This window comes from Bombus fervidus, chromosome 10 (assembly GCF_041682495.2).
Source record: "Bombus fervidus isolate BK054 chromosome 10, iyBomFerv1, whole genome shotgun sequence".
Taxonomy (NCBI): domain Eukaryota; kingdom Metazoa; phylum Arthropoda; class Insecta; order Hymenoptera; family Apidae; genus Bombus; species Bombus fervidus.
The window spans coordinates 8,232,574-8,257,446 of NC_091526.1; the positions used below are offsets into that span (position 1 = coordinate 8,232,574).

Consider the following 24,873-nt stretch of genomic DNA (forward strand, 5'->3'; position numbering starts at 1 on the left):
TGTTTCTCATTTCCTATCGAACTGAAAAAACAGGACGAGTATATTTAGAGAGACGAATAAACGGATGTGAAACGAATGTCGTTTCAACCGAAGATAAAGTTCGAATAGCTTTTATCAGAATCGCCATCTGAAAATAAGTACATTAAAACTTGAAGTAGTTACCAAGTGTGATTACGGTGGAATGTCTCCTTACACTTTCTAGGTCTTGATGCTGTGAACTTCTAATTCGTTAGATTCGCGCATCAATCTTCATCCTTGTTTTCACTCTTGTCTCGTTGCCTCTCTGTACAAAATTCATGGAAGAACGAGAGCCATCGAAAATCAGCATGCAAATGAGACATCGTTTCGTATTACCAATTGAAACATACGATACACGATAATCGTGTCAGCCACGAAACTAAAGAATATACAAGACATTAATGGAATTTGTATTTAATTTCTCTGAAAGTTGGATAGGTTTTCGACAAAAATTACGAGAATACGTGAAAGGTAGTTTCCGGTCAGTGGGTCGGCTTTCTGATTGATTGTCGTTACGGAATCATTTTACCTAGTCGTGGGTTTCATCCCCGGCTAAAGGATTGCTTGCATATCGATGAGGTTGTAAAATGACCAGTGACATGGTCAGCGCTTCGAATTACCGACGTATGCTGTATGTGGAGTCGAACAAGAGAAATACGAGAGTGACACAGACGTATAATTGATTCGCATCGGTGGAAAGTGTCTTCGGAGATCTAACGCGACTACAACCGATCGTACATGTCTCCAACCGGAATTAGGAGTGTACATCCTTTGTACTTGTGAACATTGATATCTGCCCGTCGTAGTAACGTGATTCGGCTTCGAGTCACGAGTCCTGTTCCAAAGCTGAAACTTCCGAATGTTATATAGTGCTCAGCTCGCAACTCGTTACACACTAGCCTAACCTGTAATGGCTAAACTAACATTTTGAACCGACAAGTTGCCGTGGGAAAGGATACTATGTTCGATGGCAGTTTGTAATTTAGAGTGTATACCAAAGTGTACGTCAACGAAATCATAGCATCTTGGATGAAATAATATCAATCAAAGATCAGAAATTCGGAAACAGTAGACTCGGCCTTGCCTCGTTGACGAGACTGCTGGAATAGATTAGAGTCATCTTTCTGGAATAATGACGTCCAGATCTGCTGGCTGTTGGTACACGATATTAACGATTCAAATTTAGCACGCCCGAATGCTGGCTGTTGATTGCAGGCTGAAGGCAACTTTGATTCGCGCCACCTTAAATCGGGTCAACGGGAAATTGTTCCTTGAAGGGAGAAGTAAAATGATAAAACGATTAAAGAAAAATTCTTTAAGCGACTTCCACGATGCTTTCATAATTGCATTCGGAATCCGTGATACCTCTGATTACACGGAATTCATTGCGTTACCAAATGGATCGAATAGATTTCATCGAAATGCATACCGGATGATGTAAATGTTTTAATTTAGGAATTCGATCTTTGAATGCATCGGCCGAAAGCCTCTCTATTCCCCAGCGGTGTAATATTCTAGGCAAGTCGAGCAGGAAGATGAAATCACCGTTGCGCCGGGTAATTCACATCGCATTCCAGTTTCGTATCGAATCTCTTAATCAAGTGCGTTTGATGGTGTGCATGGTAAACATAATCGAGTGCCGATTAAAATCGTCTTCAATAGAGATATACTAGATTCGTGATCCTGAAATTTAGTTTCGATCGTTTCTAACTGCCGTGCAAACCAATAGTCCGTAACAAATCGTTTGGTTCTCGTTCAGTTTAATTTCGTCGATAGAATCTTGGGTAAAGGGACGATAGGATAACGGGAACAATACATCCCTTCGACAACCACAGGTTTTTCCTCTGCGGTAACGGATCGTTTGAACATCCACTCTACGTCAATTAATGGGATCATAATTCTTGAATAGTTTCGATGCGGCGTAATAATCAATTAGTGCCGATTGGACGAAGCGGTAATTTTAATGTGGCAAACAATGCCATTAGCATGCAGCTATTATCGGGGTCTGAGGCTCGAATTGTGTCACGACGAAATTATTCTCTATCTCCAGAGAGCTGGAGAAACATAGAGAAAGCGATATGAATGAAAATGCTTATGCACCATGAACCCATCGCATTCCGCTAGTATTTTACTTCAATAAAGAGGCCCGGTTATATTACACAGGAACGAAAATACTGTCTATTGTGTGACGAAACAGTACCGAGGTATAATTCATTACTTACATCTGTCTCTTACTTGGCAGAACTATGCGAATATCGATTTGTATAAAACCAGAAAGACGTCGAGACTGTGTTAAAATAGCAGTGTTAATAAAAGGGAAAAAAGCTTTTAAACGAAGGATGAAAGAGCGATCTGTTATTATTACGAAAGTTATGAATAATCCAAGATTTCTTATCCGTGATTTCCGAAGTGGAATTTATATGAAAACTTTATTCAACCGTAAATGAGATTAACATTGTGCGACGTTCGTAACATATATATATATATATGTGTGTGTATATATATGTTATGTATACGTATGTACATACAACAGACAGCGACTATATCATCGAACATCACATTAATTAATCCATCGCTTTAACTTACAATAAATGAAACGATCTTGTCGAATAGTGTACGCTCAAAGAAATATTATCATTTTATAATCAATCGGAGTAATCACGATCGATCCGTTTCATATGACAGGGGAGAAGGGGGATTCCTCGGTGTGTATCCTCGATGCAGTCCACACGAGCATTTCGTTTACTCGCATCGAAATCCGTGCACACCAGCTTGATAATACCATTGGGTTTATTATTTGCAGAAACTGGATTATCCTCGTTGACAATGTGTACGGATACGTGAAACAGCTGTCTACCTAGGAAATAGTGGATTAGCTTGGAAACATGCGGCAATACTAACGCTGCGAAACATCATGGTCCAAGAAGATCGCCTTGCGTTCTTCGCGAGGGATTAACGAAAACCGTCTTCTATAAAGGATTTATACCATATAATTTATAGATCGACGAACAACCGACATAGAAAATATATGTACAATAAAATTTGGTGCGAACAATCATCGAGAACGAAAGATCGATACGCGATTGGCACAATCAAATTTGATTTTTAACAGGGGAGTATAAACTCGTTCTAACGCGATACGCTAAACACGATAACTTTACTCGTCGATTACGAGCTTCGAACGATGAATTTTCTAAAAACGTGAAACACGCTCGCCAACAAATTCGATAGTTTGCAACAATTTTCCATAGTCCGCTAAGCGCCGGTTCCCTCTGTGGTATGTATAACACCTGAGCACGGCCATTTCGTGGACGTCAGATAGAACTAATTTAGACATTATGAGCAAGGTCGTCTGTGCAGAGCAAGGCAATAGAAGATAATGTCGTTAGGCTGTGCTGTATTACGTCGGGATTATCACGATTAATTACGCGTACCTGAACGTGTAGGCCGAATATGCAATATTCCATTAATCTCGGCAATCTTTGTCCTTTTTCTAATGTGATATTAAACGTTAGATAACGATGGAATTCTCGTCGATTCAACTTTTACGTATAACGTAAGACGTAAGTGACGCGATTCGGCTCTCTGTCTTTCGTTTCTTTCGTCTTTTGTTTTGTTTTCTTGTTTGTTTTTTATCAAGTTGCTGAAACATTCATTGAAACTGTGACGATCTCTCGTGGTTGCCATTAACCTAACAAATTTCACGAGCGGAGAACGAGAGAAATAGTTAACGCCGGTGACCGAATAAAGTTGTCCGCGGAACATCGTTGGAAAGTTTGACCCGGCAAAATGCGCCAGATCGCGACAGGATTATCGCCATTAATCGTACCACTCGTCGCAGGACAGATTACACAATTACACTTTTACGATCGTGATAGTTACACACAGCTTACACATTTACACATATCACAACGGCTAACAGAGGTGGGAAGTTTAGTCGCGGGCGAAATATCAACTTTTGAGCAAACACGGGTGTATACGTTGAAGAAACGTCGAAATTTGCGTTAGTCTTAGAACGGTCGAGAGGAAGGAATCTTACGTCTGAGGGAGGATGCTTCGGTATTCTCGCGATACAACGAATACGTGAGCGTCGTTCGAAGTAGCTGCTCGAGCATCCATAGTTTTAACGATACACCCTAGACCGGTTCCGTTATTTTACAGAGACATCATTCTCGTAGCTCGTTACATACTTTTGTCTCACTTCCCCGTATACACGGATAACACACGCACGCACACGTACACGTCTTTCACTATCAACTATTCGATTCAATTCCTTAACGATTACGTAACGCGTATCACGATAACGTCGCTCACCTTCCGAAGATCAAAGGCTGGTGATTTCAGATCCAACCGGAGTCTGTCGTGGATACAATTTTGCCGGAACAAACTGCACCTGCAACGTCATAAAATTCACGCGCGCAACCTGGACATTTATCCTTGTTTCTCTCGTCGAATTACACAACTTTATCTCCTTCTCTTTCGAAAATATCACAACGTTCATTTCTCTATATTTCGAATGGCACACGTGGCGGGGCACAAAGATCAGTTCGTGGCGGTGGAATGCAGCACCAGTTTCAGCGTGGTGAACATCATCAATAGCGCACTGCAAGCCATGACAGATGGCGACGAAGCGATGCTGTGCTGCATCGCAGCTGGATTATCTCCTTTGAACACGTGCACCAGGACACGCGCTGGTTGCGCGTTACTTGCCTCGCAGGTGTAATTTCCGGAATGACGATCAGACGCACGAGGCACCTCCAGCCAACTTTCGCGCCCTACCAAGTCCGTGCTGACATTGACCCCTTGATCGATGTCGTAGTTGATCATCCGGAAGTTATGATACCAGAATAGGTAGGAAGGCGTTTCTGTTGACTTTTTTACGAGGCAGTGAAGCTGCAGGGTGCTACCTGGCCTCACGAACTTCTCCGAGGGACCAGCTATCTCTGCTCTGGCCTCTGCAAATGGTAGAACGTGACGCGTCAGACGTGAGTAGCTTACCGTTCTATCCCATATTGTTTACTAGGGTCCAAGGCGGTTATGAGCACTAGGAAGGATGAGGTATGCATCGTGGCTGGTTAAGGGTTGTACGGGGATAGCGTACGAAATCCCACTCACTTCACCCTCTTCCTCACTCTCTCTCTCTCTTTCTCTGTCTCCGTCTGTCTGTCTGTCTGTCTGTCTGCCCTTCTCTCTCTCTCTCTCTCTCGCACGTTCTGGTTCTTTCAACCGTCTCATGGACCAGGCTACCTTTGTGCTATCTCTTCCGCAGACTGACACCCCAAGCCCAAGAATTTTAAGTTACCCTTCACTCGTACCACGAATTCGATGTCTCTCTCCGCTAAACTAGCCCAGCCCCGTCTACCTTTTCGTTTACTCGAGCTATCGTACTCGTCTGTTCGCTCACCGACGCAGACTGACATGACAGCCCTGAGAACCCGTTATAGGGTCAGGTGTGATGGAACACTGTAAACACGGGGCAAAACCTACTCCATCCCTAGTCGGATACACTTTTGCCCATCCGCCTTCAACCCCCGGCGACAGGGCTTCCGTTTCACGACGTGTCACGGACGAACGCACGTGAACAGGAGTGTAGATCGAGTTTTAAGCGCTTCTCTGCGTGATACAAGCACGCTCTTTTGAAGCGTCCACGCTCCAAGTGGTTCTCTCTATATCGCGATGGACCATTGAATCCCGAGAGTAGACGCAAAAGAACGCGCGTTCTCGCTACGTGTACCACGAATAAAAACAAATCCGTCACGAGCTAGTCGGACACGTCCGAAATTTATTAAAACGTCACGATTCGAGAACGCTCAGGATTCCAACGATGGTTCGCTTTTTCGTTCCTATCGTGCAATACGATTTTCTCGCGGAACCAATACGTGAATTTTAACCGATCCGTTAAAACGACTGCATTTTGTTGTTTATACGCTTCGCCAGATTGGCCAATTTTTGCTCTTTCAACTATCCGTCTGCTTCGGCTTCCGCCGTTTCGTTATTTTATTCGTTTTACTCGAAACACTTTCCCTTTCTTCCTTTTTCTCTCTCTCTCTTTTTTTTCGTGTTCCAATCTTTTCTCGCTCTTCGAGCATTCAATTACATCGATCGAATCATCCGGGCTGTGTAGTTCGTAATTTAGTTTCTTAATTAATTTCCACGATGAGAAAGAAATTATAACGCGAGTCTATATACCAGGTAGAAATTGAGGAGCTTATTAAATGTGATGTGATCTAATCCCTTCTCCGGTCTATGTTGAAAGTTTTAAGGGTGATGTAGCAATATCGGATGATTAAAATTAGATCTACAAGGTGCGCTTGTGCGATCGTGAACATACTTGGAAAGGTCAACGTACCGTTAGCAGGTGTATTTATCCCTAGACTTTGAAAATCTTCCTTTTTTTTTCCTTTTTTTTTTTTGATACGATACGTCTAATTAGGCCTTAACGAGACGTTATTAAGGCCAACTTTTGAAACTGTCTTCGTGACAATTGATGGGATCGTTATCGATTCAAAAGTTTCCGGAGAAGGTAAATTCCTTCCAAATCAATGCCCTCGTTAAATACGTCTTTACCAACTTCTTATTCTTTGGTAATCCAATCTGATTTTCAGCCACGAAGCTACTACGGAACGCGCATACTGTTGATTCGAGAAAGGGCTCGATCTATTCTCCTCGATCGCGTTTTAATTAGTGAGCAAGCTACGTAATCCAATTTCTTTTTTCCTCTTACCCTTATCCGTTCCGCCGTTCTTTCGACGAGAGCAATCGTTAATAATCAGAGACGATGGAAATGTCCTGAAAATGCTTATTCGATCAACTCGAATTAATCGATTAATTGCGTTAACACAGGAACTCGCCTTTGTAACTATTCGTCGTATGCACGAATTACGTTTGAGGGGTATGGGCGCACGTATAGTCAGACACTCGCAGGCGATTGATTTACCGCGTTTTTCCAAAGCAGTAATGGTATAGATCGTCGTTTTATTGAAATCTAACATAAAGTACGGACGTTCTATAGCAGAAGTATCTCTTATTGATACTGCGATACGATATCTCGACGAGTGTTTGAAAAATTTTCCAGGCCACTATCCGAAGCAAGCAAACGATGAAATTCTTTTATAAGTTTCGAGGGCCGTGACGTTTTATCGTTGACATCTTTTTAGATCTTTCACGGGGGAAGTGGTTCGTTGAAAATTGGATGAATGGGCGGCAATAATTTATGAAAGAACGTAGTTTTCAATGGGAAGTCTTTAAATTCGTGCCGAAGCAAAGGGACACAGCGTTAATTAACGAATCGATTTCACAAATTTGCGGGACATTGCGCACAAATCGGTCATCGAAATCCACCACAGAATATTTCATTCGGTTATTCAGCGTAACACTCCTATTTGTCCCATACAATAAAACATCGTAACTATTTAGCAGTATATAAAACACTATAATCGAAACGTCCCGACTATGATCCCGTTGTACATCATCCTCAGATCAGAAAAATCTCGGCCCATGAATTTCAAGTGTGCAAGAAGGAACGTAAATATTGCACGTCCCGGATTTGCGTGGGGGGTGGAATTGAGGGCAGGAGAGAGTATAAATATTAAAAGTACCTGAGAAAGGCTCTAGTACATATCCGTCAGATGTCACGACAAAAACACGGTCCCGGAAACCAGGACGAAATTAGATAGTAACTGGCGTTCGCCCGCGTGCATACACACACACACACACATACACAACGCACAAATACAGATGTATTCTTATATATGAAATATACGTATATAGATGTAAGAGTATATATATGGATCTATGGATACAGATATAGAGAGAGCGTACTTTCAAAAACTAGAATCTAAATGCAAATACACGAAACACGCAGAGACTGAGGAAGGGAGAGAAAGAGAAATAGTGAGAGAGATAGAGAGACAGAGAGAGAAACAGACAGAAGGAGAGGAACGTCGCTTAAAACGGCGACGCCGGGACCAAACGTCGTAATTCACGAAACTTCGGCCTCCTTGGTCTGATAAAAACCGTTTTCCCGCTATTGATCGGCCATCTGCTTAATAAAATCCAGATAAAAGTGCTTGCCAGTCTTTTTCTACAGGCTCTCGGACTCCGATTGCGTCGACACGTGGAGCCTGCGTAAATGGAAATGAAAATGTAAACACTGTAAACCGTAGCTAAAGAAAACAAAAGACTATTGAAATAGAGAATGACCGAGGAAGAGACTAAGAGGAAGAAAAAAGAAAAAGGTGACAGGTAGAAATAGGTGATCTGATAAAAGAGAGGGAATTCTTAAACTGCTGTTTTCCTTTTCTGGTGGTAGCGTATAAGGAGAAAGAGTTTCTGCTATAGATATTCTGGTGTTGGGTATCTTATCAGGAAACCGGACGAGAGTGTACTGTCTCTAAGTAGCGACGCTGCTCTTTACGTGCACCCCTTGGTAGAAAGCATTCCCACTTTTCGAGCTCGCACTACAACGCCGTCCAACAAACGGAACACGCGTTTCGGTCTATTTTATTTCCAGCATTTAACTGTGTTCTCGTATTATATTATATTCGTTATTGCAGCTGACGTAATTGCGACCGGGCAACAGTGAAATGCGAAACGCGACACTAAAGAAAAGAATGATATTAACGGAGAAAGAACTGAAATACGTAATTGTGTATGTATATGGGCCAAGACATACGTGTGGAGGTTACATAAATGGAGAGAGACAGGAAAAAGTGAAAGAGAGAAAGAGAAGAATCATACGTCGAGTCAGTCATGCATGTTGTTAAAAAAAAAAAAAAAAAAAGGTAGACGATCGATACGAATAATCGAACCGATATTTCTCCGATGTTTATCCACCGTTGTCGAATATGATTGTGAACAGTGAATGCGGAAAAAATGGCGAAAAAAGTTTCCGTTCGGAACATTTATTCCAATTTCATTAACCATTCGACGAGATAAACTAGAATTTAATTTATTCTATCTAATGGGTCAGGAGATATAGTAGATTTTCAACTGAAGACGAAAATTTGCGCGAGAAACTGAAAAGCATATTAAAAAAAAAAACAAAAAAAAAAAAAAGGAAAACGGGGAAAAAAGAAAGAGGATTAGAAAAATCGGACAAGCGTCCATCGCAGCCGTTATACACGATAATCGAAAATCGGGCACAGGCCACACGCAAATAGCTTATATCGGTGTTTAATATCACGCTTACCGACAACCTCGAGGAACAGAAATATACTAGTGGGTGGGTGGGTGGATACTTGGCACTGGTACAATCCAGCATCCCTCGGTTGAACGTATTTTATTTGAAGAGTCCAATCCTCGCTGTGGTGGAAATGAATTGCCTGGAACCGCTCGTCGTTGGCGTACGTTGTCAGTCCTACGGTCAGTAACTCCTGAACGTTCTTCCGCTTGATCCACGACACCTGGAGAGCCGGCAAAAACTCTCGTTAACAAGAATGATCTCTCGCCCCTAACCAGAATTGGTCATGAAACCGGAGAACAACGAAAAAGAAAGACCTCGTCTAACGACAAGGGATTCACCTCTGTGCCTCTTTACGTGGAAAACAGCTAAAAATTTCAAGTTACTACCAGCGGAATGCATGGCCTGCCTTTATCACAGCTCGAATTTTTCATCATTTGTTCCCCACGAAATTGGAAATGTTCTTCCTCCGATAAAAATCGCTCGATGAAAAACGAAGGGGAAGTAATTTAGTTCCTTCTATATGTACTTCACTCTATCGACAAATGTGCCCCGTTACGGATCCAGATTTTAATTAATCGCCGGTGCTTCCCTGTGTGTACAATAATTCGTAACTATCGGATCTATCGTGGTAGCGAAAACGATTTCTTCGAAATAAGCCAGCTTGATATTGCCCGAAGGAACAAATAAGCACTGTGCCTGTTCACGACGCTCACTATTCACTTCCATGTAATATCGGGGTCCCCGGTCGCGGCCTCTGCCATTGTCTGTCTATTACGGTCAGTAACTATCGTCCTGACGTTATGAGTACTAACGTTGCCATTAGTCACAGCATTTTCTATCTATGGCAGTACCCCGATATCCATTTTGCCATGGTCATTAACTCTTCTTCTTCTCTTGTCCATCGATTCTTCTTAGATCCTCTTAACTCTGCCGAAGAAAATGACTGCTTCAAAACGATTAGAGTCGAGTCGAACTTAAACGTTCCTCGATACAGGAAAAAGCAAGAGGAAAAATGTGGCAAGTTCTTACGGTATGAGACGTGGTGATACGTTATATACATATAACGTATGTAGCATGTGTGTGCACATATATATTTTGCATATATTATATATATTGTATATGTTAAGTTGTGCCAAAAGTTGCTTTTGTTTTCTAAGGGAATAATAGATGCACAATATCTTTTTTATATTATTATAAATAATAAATAATAAAAAACAAAATATAAAATAATAATATACGTATATATAAAATATATATATATATATATTGTATATATACATAACACGCAATCAAGCAACTTTCGTAGGAATATCGACATACACACGAGTTAAACGCTTCGGACTATTCATTAGCTTGGTTCGCAAGTTCGTGAAAATAGAACTATCGAGTTGCGATCGTAGTTTGGTAACTTTCGGAAACTAGTAACTGCCCTGTAAATATCGCGCGCATATTACAGTCCAGTAAATGTACTACATCAATAACGATCAGTAATTGCCGTACGCGGGTTCTCACTTGAGACTCTGTGTACCCGAGGGTAAGCAAGAAATGCCCTCGGTCAGAATAATTTCTCGAACTGTGACACAGGATGATTGCACAGCTCGTGACCAGAATTGATTGAGGCATGATATAGCACGTAACACGCACTATGAGAAATTCTATCTACAGGTGATTCGCGTTTATTCGATAAATTATCTATTATCAGTCGGTTCGATCACGTCCGATATTATCGCTACTTTCAACCCGCCCGCTTTAAAAGTACCGTATTATCTGGAAAATCGATATCCTTTCATTCTTTAACACTTAGCATTATCACGTCGCTTTTGTAAATGAGCTATAATGAAATATGAAACACCTGTTAATCAATTAATACGCGATATTTATTCCCAAAGTTTTTAAAGATTTTCGAATGACTTAAAAGATTTAAAAATGAACCCGAATGCCAATGATCTGACCTAGGACGATCTTTCACGACTTCCGAATGACTTACACTTGCAATGACATAATTTTTCCATATCCATATCCAAGTTAGCAAATTTTGTCACATGACGCGTGAGTCATATCATACATTTCGATAAAAAATTTGAATGAAAAAAACGTTATCTTTAACAAGAGGTTAGATTAAAACTTGTCGCAATGCGGGCTAGTTGAAACAAAAGCTAACCGCATAAACGTGACGTTTTTTTTTTTTACATTTCGCGCTGCACATTCGCCCCTTGAAATATTGACGCGGCGAACAATTTATAAAACTCATATTACGCATGGCCATCGGGGTGTAAATAGGCGATCCGTGTAATGTACTGTGATTTTTATTCTCGCTGAGGCGATTCAGTGACTATTTCTGCGTTTCACGCCAAGCTTTCCTGTATTTAAAAGAGCGCAAGCCTATTGCAAGAAGTGCTATCAACGAGGATAATCCTCGGAGCTTGCCACGAGATGATGGCGTTCTCGTAGTTGGAATTGGCCGTGAAATGCGAAGAGAGGAGAAAATAGATCCGTCCCCTACGATAGGATCTCGTCTCCTATACGTATTTATGTCTGTCGTAAAGTTTAGCTACCTTGTAACGAGGGGCACGAATGTTTTTACTCTAAAATTGAATTCTTGATGTTTGTCTACGTGAAATATATAATCTCGACGTGATAGATACCTTTAATCTTCTTCCTTTTAATACATCGTTTCTTTTACAAGGATCGGTCAATTACATTTTTCGAGCTTTTAATCTTTTAATTTGCCCTTCGAGAAAGAGAGAGGGAAAAACGAAGACGAAACCCAAGTAATTCGCCAAGCTGCACTTGTATCAAGAAAACGCAAGGCACTCCTGCCTCTTCCCGAAACGATATCAAACACTCAGCGAGAGATTAAATGGAATGATTCGGCTGCCACGGCGTAGAGAAGGATTACGCGACTCGAGGTAGAAAAATTGAGCGTGGAATTGGAGAGGGAGAGAGATTTGTCTTCGGACGATAAGACTCCAACCCGGACGTTGAGCCCAACGTGTCGCGAAGCTTTCCGCGAGAATTGCTCCACTTGCCACGCGTTGGTCCTTTAACGTGTACCCCTCATTAACATTTTACCTTCATATTTCATCCACCGCGATACTTTATATATGCCGCTTCGCTTTTAAATTCCGACGCAATTTTTCTTCGCCGCTTTCAGTAAGCTGCCCGCCTATATGCCCACGCCGACCCGAAGCTTTTACGTAAGACGCCACCTCGTGAGATTCAAGTGGCATTTAAATAGCAGAAATGTATGGCAACAGAAGCGGCTGGAACGATTACCTAGATCATGAGAAGTATTGGTTACATCTCGAAGAATAATGAGAAACGACGGATAAACAGCCGACACGGTGAAAGAGCGGAATGAGAAAGAGCGGTGTCTCCAAGGACGGTTTCTCACGTACTCTCGAAATTTGCTGACAGAACTTTCATCGTTCTTACTCTGTTGAAATATTCCTAGGAATAAAAAAGAATTGAGAATAGAGGAACAATGAGAAGCAAAATTCGTGATAGAACGTGCTCCTATAATACGATGAGTATCGTAAAGAAATTCAATCGGTCCGCAATCAAGTAGATAAAAGGACGCGATGATACGCTATTCGACTCACGTTTTCCTTTAAACCTTTCAGAGGTTACCACGCCCAGCCTCGAATCGATTACACTTCGCACTTGATTAATGGTACACAAATCTATAAACGGTTCGAGAATCGTGGAATGTGTTACGTATAAACATGCACCGCAGCGAAATCGTGAAATTCCTAGAGATCCAACCGCGATATCCGTTTCGCGGGACTGAACGAAAGCTGAAGCCGTGCTCCCCTGCTTTGCGTAACTTAGGATCGGGTTAAATGACTGTTCTACTCGTGGAGAATTCCTACAAGCACCCGTTAGGTTGTCATACCAGGGGCTCGAATTCGCAGGAACGACGAGGTGGAAACGTGAAACGAAATGAGAGAATTAGAAAAGACATGCTCACCACCGACACAGATTACAAACAGCTCGATCGGAGGTGAAACTGACGGTACGTAGATGTGCAATGTTAACTCTTCAAATCGTTACTCGTCATAAAAAAGCGAAATAATAAAATTTATTTCGTTGAGAAAACCATAGCTAGTGTATCATTTCAAATAAACTCGACTACTACGTATTGTATCGGAACATGTGCTCCTTTTTTTCTCTTTCCGTTCAATTTACGAATGAACAATACATATTGATAAATAAAAGTTCACAAATATTGATCATCAAGGAGCGAGTGCCTCTCTCTACGTTCCCTCCAATTTTTTCTTTTTTCTTTTTTTACGCCCATGTAATGCGTATGGAATGCGAACTATAAAAAAAAGGGGAGTAAAAATGCGGGTCTCATCACGCGGACGATTAATTTAGTTTCCGTCGGTGCATCGCGATAAATATTTGTTTCATAAAAGCACCGTTTTAATTAAGCCACATGCATTTCTATGCAGCGGCGCGCCGCTCCCCTGCAGTCTTCCATTCGATTTACATCCCGCTTAAATTATTATTAAAGTCCGCGCGCGCATAATGCATGAACAGCCGCGAGCGCACCACCCGGCTATCTCTAGAATCCGTCACGAAACAACTCTTTAGGATTTAATGAATCGGAAATGAAACACACGAACCAAGCATTCATACGCGAATTTTGAAAGGAGCTTCGTGTCTCCTACCAGCAATACGTGAACCGCGTTCACCACGTTTACTATAGTTGCCGCACATTCTCTTTGACCAAACATGAATCACACAGTCCGTCGAAAGTAAATTTCTGAGGTGTTTCCATCATTTCAAATTCTCCGTCTAGTGGCGTGCGTTTATAACTTTCCTTTTCGCTTTGCTCGTCTCCATTTTCCCATCTTTAACCACTAACGCGGTGCATGCCTGTTGCGTAAGGAAATTTCGAACCAGACGTTTCCCATCCACTTTCCCAGTGTCATATTTGCAGTACCCGCGGACGAAGCAACCGAATACGTCTGCGGGGACGCATGTTACCGTCTTGAATGAAACTCCATAGGTCGAGGAATTTGTGCACGGAGAGATTCTCGAATAGTCCCGACGAAACTTCGTCAATGTGTATCTTCCTCACCTTAAGGAGGAACGATCTCAACCACGGAAACCCTTTCGTGCTGTAAACACTCAAACACTCGAAGTCCGAATGCAGATATGCAGTTTGTACCATTAGAGACTAACCGGATGTTAGCCTGCTATCCTTTACGAAACACGTACCCCTGGTTATTAATACCGGCTTTCAGAACTCTAACAACATGCTGATACCGCTCGAACGATGTAAATTGTTCAGTGGCAATTTGTTCAGTGGGCACCTTCAGGCGATATTAATTGCGACCAGACGAGACGAAACGATGAAAGAGAGAATTTTAATAGGAGGTCTAACAAAGCTCCAGAAATAACCAGCTTCGAAGGTCTTTTATTTTTCGTGATATTCTTTTTCCTTTGCATCGCATGTTCTATTATCGATATTGCAATTCCTAGGCTCTTAAATTTCCCCAGCGAAACACGGTCCGTTGAAAATTACGATCGTATAAAAGTAAAAAGTTAGTACGGGGCAAATGGACAGGAAAGAGCTTCCGGACAGGCGTTCGCGCGAGTTGCTGGTTTCCCGGGGTCGAGAGCGGAAACACAGTAGCGAAGTTTTGGCCGTCTATCTGAAAATCAGTCCTTGTACGTTTGTCGGATCTCAAGACACCCTTCTAACGGTTCACGCTTATTGAGCAATTCCCCGACATGAATGCAGACACAGGCTCTCAGCGCAATGCCTTACATCGCTTTCACGTTCTCTCCGCTCCCATCGAGCTCGTGCATCGCGAGCCCACCCAATTACTAGGATACAGATCGTTAGTGATTTCCAAAGAGATTCCCCTGTACAATGCAAACTCGGCTTCGGAACTTCCCCTTTTCGACCCGCTTTACCATGCAAGATGCTTTCACTGACTCGCCGTAACAAATCGCGCGTGTACCTATCTACGACTGAGATTCGCTGACTGGGAACGTTCACCGACACCGATGACAACGACGACAACGTTTATGGTAGACTCCGGGTTGAAAATAAAACAGTACAAAGGACGGGCACAGCAGGGTGTAGAAGCATGAAATATAAAGGTCTAAAGAATAGAACCAGTTACATAAAGAACTAGAACATCAAAGAGCGTAGAAACTCGATCAAAACTGATCGTAGTCGCTTTGACTTCATTTCTGTACGTAGTGTAATGATATTTCCCGCATGTACACTTTTAGAATTATTTAACTACTGTCCGTATGAAATCGTCGTTACTAATAAGCTATAACGCAAGTCGACTGTGTGCGCTCTCTTTCATCTGTCCACTGGAAAACCTCTGATTCGATCCATATTAATGATTCTCGGCCGAGTTCCAACGATGCCGTTTCCACGATGTGAATTTTCGTTCGTTGGAAGTTGCACAGAGTTCTTGCGATGGATACGATTCGGGCACAGGGTTCAACGAGAACAACGCCTTAATGTACACGTAATTTCCAGTCGCGCGTAGATTCAGATCGCGAAGGAACTCGGAGCACAGTGTCCGTGAGTAATTGCTATTTTCTTGCCTTTAAATCGTGCCACGGTAAGATTATTATTCATGAACCAAATAAACTATCGTATTGTCTGTAACAACGTTCGCCTGGCCGTTCCGTTCCGTTGCCTCCCGTTCTGTGTTCACGTAACTTGCCGTTAAAATAAATTCGTCGAAGCACGTTCGCTCTCTTAACCAACATTTATAGAATAGTGGAACGCATTTCGCGATCCAACCAGACATATCTGGTCACTATCGTTACGGTTTCGCGTGATATTTTCATCGAGATTTGAACGTGAAAGAGGAAAGAGAGAGAGAGAGAGAGAGAGAGACAAACAGACAGACAGACAGACAGACTGACAGAAGCGAAAGGGCCAATAGCAATCCGACCGATTCGATATAATTAGATTTACATCGCGTTTTGGTTTCGTCTCGTTTGAACGGAATCCAAATATTGCTGTAAATTATGGATAAAAAGGCGGCCACGACCCGCTTTAGCCCCTCGACTTTATTCTCGTCGGCCAACCGAAGTTAACCCCTTTTTTTCGGAACGTTAGCCTGTCGTTACTTTCTAACGAACTATGGATATATATATATATATATATATATATATATATATATATATATTGCTATATATAAGAAAAAGATAGAAAAAAAAAGAGAGGCGGAGACGGCAACGACACGCATTCATAAATGTGAAACTTTCGTCGGGCGCAATCGAGATAAAAGCTTCAAAGACCGGCAAGTGTTGTCACGTGATGCGGTGGAACGCGGATTATCAAGCTACCGTTTAACCAAAATACCCATTACCATAATACTGGCTGCGCGAAATGGCAACTGGAAAGAATGGAAAACATGCGATAGCGAAACGGAGGGGAAAAGATGGAAGAGAAATAGAAAAAGGAGGAAGACCTTGGGGTTGTGCGTATTACTTAGCGTTGATGAGAGCCTTAATAATAAAAGGGGAAAAAACGGAACATGGTAATCGAGGTTACTGGAATTGGCGAATTAATTGAAACGATGCTATCGCGGGACTCTCCGAGTGACCTAACGTGAGAATTTATAAGAGGAAACGAGCACGTTCGTGCGAATCGAACGTTCGTTCGATTTTCGATCTGTTAATTAAAGAGACAAGAATGCGAGACTAAAATAGCCCCGGCTTTATTAAGTCTCCAAACGATTTGTTTATCTTTGTCAAGCTACTATATATACGCACGTACTCAGAGAAATGACGGATGTCGGTTTACATTGAAGAAGTTGCCCGTGAACAATGAATCGCGAGACAAAGAAACTTGGAAAATCGAACCGTGTGTATGTAAATTCCTGTAGTGTTTAAATGCTTGTCCTTATTTCGTCGCTTCACCGCAATTCCCCGTGTCTTGTGCAACATGTACGATTCCTGTACGCGAGACACGTGGCTCTCTAATGGGCAATGCCGCTTCAATCTCGTGGAGCAAGTAGCATAGTATGTTTCACCCATCGATACGATGTGTCTGTGTGCTTCTCCTTTCTATCCGTCGGCTACATAAAAGAGATTTCATATAAAGAACAGGCAATCTTCGAGGGATAAGTCGAAACGTACATAGACTTCTTTCAGTTCGAAGACGTCGCATTCAATTAGAAGGCAAGGCTCTTGCAAAATTGCAAAAGACTTTGCGCGCGATCCGGCGATGCACGGACAGCGATACGGCCGGTTTCATTATCTCGTACCTTTCTCCATTTTCTTTCTCTTTCTCTATTCACTCTCTCCTTTTATTTCTTCTTCTTTCTCTGCTGTCCTTTGCCTTCTCTCCCTGTTTTCTTCGTTCGCTCTTTCCCCAAGCACGCAATGAAATTTTATACGACCGAGCCACCGAGCACGTAGCGACAATAGAAGTAGCGTGCGAATTGTTCGACGGCGACCTTCCTATTGATTTCCACCTGCGTCGATTTAACTCGACCTCCGTACTCACCCTCCCAGCCATCGCTTTCCCCTTTCCATTCGGCTCATCCCCCGCGTTCCTCATTCCACCTCGATGATGCTCTGTGCTCGACCACCAAATTATTGCGTAACGCTACTACTGCGCGCGCGGAAAAAGACAAATAATGTGGTAATAACTCCGTGAATATCGCGGAAAAAACACAGGAGGGAAATTTCCCCGGTTGGATGTCATCCATCCGGGCAAAACAGTTTTCGAATGGCGGTAGCTGAGGTGCTCGCGGAACCGTGCCATTTCTATGCGCGTGCACGGGGATGAACAAAATGTCAAGCATCTCGTGAGATTGGATGGGAAAACGGGCTTCTGCTTGCCGAACCTTTTGCTCTGATTTCTCGTTCCCCGAATATAGCGACGTGCCTTAATGGCGAGCGCATTGTCGATCTTCTACTTCTCTTGCTTGACGATGACAATTCGTCGGAGCATTCAGGGTAACATTCATCGGAACGTTTCCCTTTTCCCACGTTTAAATCAGGAGAGGTCGGCCGGAATCGTTATCGTCCGGACGTATCGTGTAACGTGCACCAATGATATTAATGCGAACGCGATCGCCTCTCGAGCGTCGGAGCTAATTGCGCGCGACACGCAAAGTTTTCGCCATTGGAACGTAACGCGTAACTCAGCGGCGATAAAATCCCGCGAATATGCGGCTTAATGAAATGGTACACGCTGCTTTTCACCCCTCTACTCGACTTTTGATTGCGTCCATCGTATTTATGAGGCACAATCTATACTTGCGGTCTCAGGAAATGCTTATGCATTATGGAATTTCGTTACGAGCCACTAATTTCGAAAGAAGCATGCTCGTTTTTCCTCTTCACGTTCTTTCCCCTTTCTCTTTTTATTTCACTGTGTTTGTTCTTCGTGCAACGACCATAAAACAATCAGCCGTCGTCACGAGCTATTAAGCTCCGTTTCATTTGACGTCTCTTTTTTTCTACTTCACGGCGATATCGCTTCAATAAAAATGAAGAACAAAGTTCAAGATAGCGAATTGGTCCTCACATCGATTCCCGTGTCCGTGTACCGCGTTTCGAAGTCTCGGCTTGCAGGTAAACTGAGGCTAACAATGGGTGAACCCGGGGGAAGCGACTTCGTCTAACGAAGGGAAACGCAAACATTTTATTTCGCAACTTTCGAAACTTGTCGAGCTAAACGAAAGAGGCTGTGAATTCTCTCTCGGACTCGTCTTCTTTCTTCTTTCTTTCCCGCTCGCTTTGTTCTGCCTTCCTATAGATTTTCTTTTCCTTCTGTAGCTTCATCGAAAATTTCATTAAGACATTCAAGCCGGCACTGAGTAGTCCTCTATTTCGAACGTTGGATACGTATTTCCTTGGGAAGGTTAGTAAAATATCCACGAATAATGGATGGTCCATAGGGTATAATCGACAGCATAATTGAAACATGCCATTTGATACGATCGTAAAAGCTTTCGTTACTTTTAACAATACAACCAAGGAATGAAAGAGATACAACTGAAAAGTTAAAAGTCCCGTGTCGCCGGACTTTTTAGATTTTAATTCCATTTTATCCAATCGCGTGCCACGAATAAACCTTCCAATTAAAAGTCTCGACTGTCTTCACTTCAATTAAAATCTTTCTTTCGATGTATCCGTATTATCCTCCAATTTGGACTCGTTCATAATCGTATAATAATAACGAGGATTAAGAGGATCTATACAAGATAGCTAACGAAGATGAACCTAAACAAGAACAGCGACACAATTTACATACAAAAATCTGTCATAGAACTAAAAAAAAAAAAGAAAGAAAGGGGTTATTTCTTTGATTTCTTCTGTTTTTTAAATCCTATCGTTCGCTACACCCCGGCTACGAACTCGGCACGAACAGCCACTAACCCTCATTTCCCTCGATTCTCCCAAAGGCCACCCCGTTCAGCTCTAACGTTGATATGATAATAACTTTTCCGCGCTCTTGGGAACGGAAATCGCGTAAAACCCGAACTCCGGGTAATGCTTTTTGAAAAACTTTTTGAAGAATGTTCCTCGACTTGAATCTCACCATTCCATCCCCCAGATTATGGACGACGCAGGGTAGGAGAGCGGTAGATCCAGATTGGGCGGAGATCACCGTGGAATTTTCGGTACCGAAACTCATCGGAAGTGTAGGTGGTAGGTCGATGTCCAATGGTTTCATGCTGGCTTCTAACGAATTCCCGTTCGCCGAGACGACTTCCGCCGTGACCGCTGTCGGGTACTCTGAAAAATAAGCATTAAATCAAAGGAATCGTTGCCATGTCGTTGCAGGATTCAGGATGGTTCTCCTCGGCACAAAGCTCGTCGTACCACGAGCAGGATCCTCGTTAAGAGGCTTTCCTCTGGACTTTACTCAACCCCTTTGCGCCTTACCTATCGACCCCTTCAAATATTTATGCGCACCTCGTTCGAATAGCCCCAGAGGATTTGTTGAAACAAAGGATTGTTCTTTTCTCGTGTTTATTTGCTAACAGGGAATGAGAGGCGTCAAATGGAAATGTCAGAGAAAGAAGTCTTATAAGAAGAATTGTGGACGAATAGCTTTTCGTTGTTTGATCGAGTACGATTTATCGATGGGTTGAATTTTAAACATTCAGTTAACCGTACAGCGTGCTGGAAAGTCAAAGTTAACTTCCGTCGATCTGTCTTTCTACGACGGCTTGTAGTTCTAACGGGTTTATTTGTTATCTCTCGTCGAACAAGTTGATCGAGCCATGAATCAGGACAAATGTTGATGACCGAACGTGATAAGCAGCAGAAAATACGATCGATCAATCGAAGTTAATTTTCATGATAGACAGGATTAACTTAATGCAATAATTCTTGTCAGAGGAAGGCTTAAAAAATACGATGGAAGTAGATCTCCTTTTCGAAGGATAATACGACTCTCGAATCATTTTAATGATAATTTAAAGTTTTAAGCCTGGGAAGGTGGGTAACCACAGACTTACTGTTGCTCGGGCAAAGTTTGGGAAACTTTCATCTTCTCGAAAAGAAAAACGTTCTCTTGTCAGCGTCGTCGCTTCCTTACTTATGCTAGTGGGACGTTGGCGGTTTTCGTTCCTTCCACCGGTACATTATCCCTCCAAAAAAAGAGGAAGAAAAAGAAGAATTAAAAGCGGAGATTGCGAGAATCTTTTACGTGTTAGTACTAATTATGTTATACCAATACACGTTTGTATTAATTACATTATTCTTCTTTATCTATACATACGTATGAAAATCAGTGCCATGATACACGCTCATGTATCTTTAACATACTTTCGCGATTAATTTTTATGGCGTTGGCATAAAAGCGGATCAAAAATTGCAATTTTAATAAGACTGGAATAATCCCGAGTACCGTATGCATAAGTATATCATTTAAATTCCGTCTGACTGATCATACGCGGATTTAATAGCCATCTAGTCAACTAGGGTGCAATTGCGCGAGATATGCGCATAAAATTTCGTAGGATAAATGTTAAAAAGCTCTTCTCGACGAGTTTTGCGAACGGTTAACTGTCTTTTCACGAGGCGAAGCTGGATTTTTCGCGGGAGTTCGCACGGCGAGGTAAAAGTTTAGTTCGGGGATAAGAAGAATTCCGTGGCGGGAGTGTTTAACGAATGCAGCGAGTTCGCTTTGATTCTCCTGCTCCATTTTCTTTTACCCGATCCCTATTATTCAATAGAACGTCAAATTTACTAGCCGAAATTTTTCCATTCGTCCGACACTCGATCTAACTTCGGACTCTTGAGAGCCGTCGGATAATACATATACATATGGGAGCACCGCGTGAGACGGGTAAAAACAAATAGCGAAACTTCGAAAGGCTATCCGGGAAAAGTTTCATTATTTTCAAGAAGGAGACCGTGCCAAGAATTTCTATTAAAATAATAAGAACTTAAACGAGCGATCCTGTTATGAAACGTATCTATACCATGGTACGTGAAGGTAAAAAGTCCCATCGAGATATTTTCGAGCGAAAATCTTGTTTGAGGCGTTAATTTTTTTCTGCCAGCTTATCGAAACTCTCTTTAAGCGGAAGGTAAACGTTACTTTCACGCGTTCCTTTTCGTTCCTTGTTGCATAATTTAATTAATGGATGGTCGGGCTGAACGAGGCAATCAACATTTTAAAAGATAGCAGCCGTTGGTGTTACATTTTGCTCGACGTAAATCGATTTCACCCAGGCATGACAATCAGGTTCTTGTAATCGTTCTGACCAGCTCGTTAAACGAAAATCAACCTTTATACCAAAGATAGTGGAAAAAAGGAAAGAGTAATCCTATGACAGGAATAATCGACTGTAAGGTGTCGTTATTACTGAAAACTTGGGAAATGAGATACTTCTGGGGCTTAAGGAACAGCAATATTCGTAAATTCCCATGCGCTAAGCGTCTTTCAGAGCAATTTAACTACCAACTTTTCTCCAACGTTCGCTAAACTAGAAATAAAACACCACGATGTCGAGCTCGTTTGTTTCACCATAACTTCAGCATGCCGCACTCTCTTTCCCTCTGGTTGGCAACTTCAACTACTCCGGCTGTGAAAATTTATTCCCAATGCGAGACAGCACGATTTCGTGACGTAAAATAACGTGAACATTTCCTTCGCATAGATTCCTTCGCGTAGGAATACGGCAAGTACGCTTTTCGAAGGTCGTTTCGCTTTCCTGAAATCTCAAAGCGCGACGAAGGTGCAGGTATCACGAGACACGCATAAATCGCGGCATCGAAGGAAATTTCTTGACGGTGTTCAAAACGTCCCGGAACAGTACTGGTGTTTCCGACACGTCTTACACACGGTACGTATAATAAGTATCGTGAGTTCTAAACACGTAGTATGGTACATAGTTGCGTGTAGCTCCGGGCATAAGCTTCATCGAGTAACAATCATGAAATATATCGAACGCGCCGTTCTCTGTGTTTCGCCTCTGTATTTCTCTCGCATCGGATCGAGCAGTCGAGTAAACTATTTTTCGGACCAAAATTCTACGTTACACGAGCAAAACGAACATTCACACGCGTGTAACAGCCGGCCCAGCAGATGGTCATAGATATAGAATACGAAACAGGGCCGTGCGCGATATTTCTCCTCTCGTTCATCCAAGTATATTTAGCAAGTAAACTGATGAACAACCGCGACACTGCACACCGGTTCACCCCTTCCCGACACGTCGTGTATCTTTTTTTTCTCTTTTTTCTCTTTTACGATCCGACAGACGCGTCACGATGAAAGCGGCCTTTTTACCGCGTTCTTTACATAGCCTGCGCGGAGACACGCGGACTCGCGAAGACGCTTTTTGTCCGGCTACGGACGCAATAAAGCGAATAAACGCTCATAAACGAGCCTAACCGTGGCCCAACGACAAACCCCCTGAAGGGAAACTATAAATTCACCGCCACTCGTTTAGCGAATATTTGTTCATCGAAGGTACACGTGGCGCGTTTCACTAGCTTGGTATGTTTTCCTAAGTAAATCGCCAGGCCTTCCACGGAAGTTTCGCGGCAGGGTTAAGCGTGCATCTAAAATTTGCATGAACGATGCATCTCTGGGTGTGTTGCTAAATTGAACAAGTAACCCTGCTGGTATCGCTTCACGCAGAAATAGATTAAATTAAGTTACGCGGCTTCTGTACGAACTCTTGGAAATCTGCGGTGAACCAAGCTGATTCCTCGCGAAAGGAGAATGGTAAATAGCGTGTAATAAATTCCAAGAGATGGAAGCCAGTCCAGTCGGATTCTGGAGATTAAACTTGACTTAAATTTAACGCACGAGACGTATTCATATTTTTCACGATGAATCGCTATGAAAGGGCAAAAGCTTTTGTTCTTATTTAGTTGTTGGTATACCGTCTTCGATGTATTCGTTGCGAATTTTAATTTGTGTAAATAATACCTGCTAAATAATATATCAAAATACAGACACGTATTAATTGAATCATGCGTACGACAGGAATCAATAGATAGGACAAACAGAGATGTAACGTCTCGCAAGGATAGGAAAGTTACGTACGACGAGATTTCATAGCATTGGAGAGTGCGGAACTCTCGTAGTGCTTTATTACCGTGCTTAAACGTGATATTGTACTCATACGGCATAGTTTGTTACAGAGTATCTATGCTCGTAATCTACGGGGAAAATATTTACCGCGTGCATCTGTTGGCGCATAAACACGCGTATTGCGATTTATACCAGGTACCAGAGAGCTGAACTTTATTTACAAACTTTCGTTCATTCATTTACATAATGAAAACGCGTGACGTTATCATTAACCTCTTCGTACGTTAATAACAAAACTGAAATTATGTTGGTTGAAATATGAAGGATATGGGAAAATAAGCGAGATATTATCGAACAAAGAATTATCAATTACGACGAGAAAGAGTAGAAAGGGGAAGTGAACGAAATCGAAGTAAAATGTCAACGATTTCGAGAGATAAACGAGCACTTGTGCCCGCAGGGTGTTGCCAAGGGTTCATAACGTTCTCGTTAAAGAACGGCTCTCGAAATGATCGAATTTCAGGTGCAATTTCGACCCGATGAAGCGATAATTCGATAGCAATAATGGTCACGCATCAAGAGTCCACTACTAATCGACACCAGACCAGCTATTTTGTCGTTCCTCGCCAATATTATAATCGGCTTGCATTGTTCGCTGCTCCAAAGATATATCTGTAATTTATAAACTTGTAGTTCAAAACCCCTCCGCTTAATCGCGCATTAACGAACGAAGGATGGATCGGTGTAATTTACATGTTCGAAACGCGAAAACTTCTTTACATATGTCATCGATCGGATGAATAATGGACGCTTATTCACTTTGAGAATAGCCGGCGCGTAAAATGGCAAAGCCACTTGTTATCTTTGGAATTCAGTAATAGCATTTGCACGATTTTATATGTACATAAAGATAGAGATGAATGAAGGGCGTTAAATATCTCTGGTATAAAAGGACAACGTGAACGATAATGAAATAACAAAGAGAAAGGGGCTTAAAGGTTTTCGTAGCTGGAAGATCCGAGAAGAATCTCGAGTTAACTTCTTAAAAGGAGCATCGAAGCTGGAACCTAGCACGGGACCGCATTAGCACATTAAATGGCTACATTAAGAACTTTATATAATAGTTAATTCGGTCTGTTTGGGCGGCGCTATTGCTTCCGGTGAATTT

The 24,873-nt window shown here is 42.2% G+C and overlaps 1 protein-coding gene across 1 annotated transcript in view; it reads right to left on the reverse strand.

Annotated features, from left to right (window-relative positions):
* Positions 1-461: 461 nt before the first annotated feature.
* The window catches only part of LOC139991313 (lachesin), a 35,100-nt gene continuing 10,688 nt past the window's right edge, over positions 462-24,873 (reverse strand). The window contains exons 3-5 of the mRNA XM_072011273.1: positions 19,746-19,942; positions 9,209-9,422; positions 462-4,973 (exon numbers count right to left, since the gene is read on the reverse strand). Coding sequence (XP_071867374.1) covers positions 4,561-4,973; positions 9,209-9,422; positions 19,746-19,942 — 824 coding nt within the window. The 3' untranslated portion in view covers positions 462-4,560. The remainder of the gene's footprint in view (positions 4,974-9,208; positions 9,423-19,745; positions 19,943-24,873) is intronic.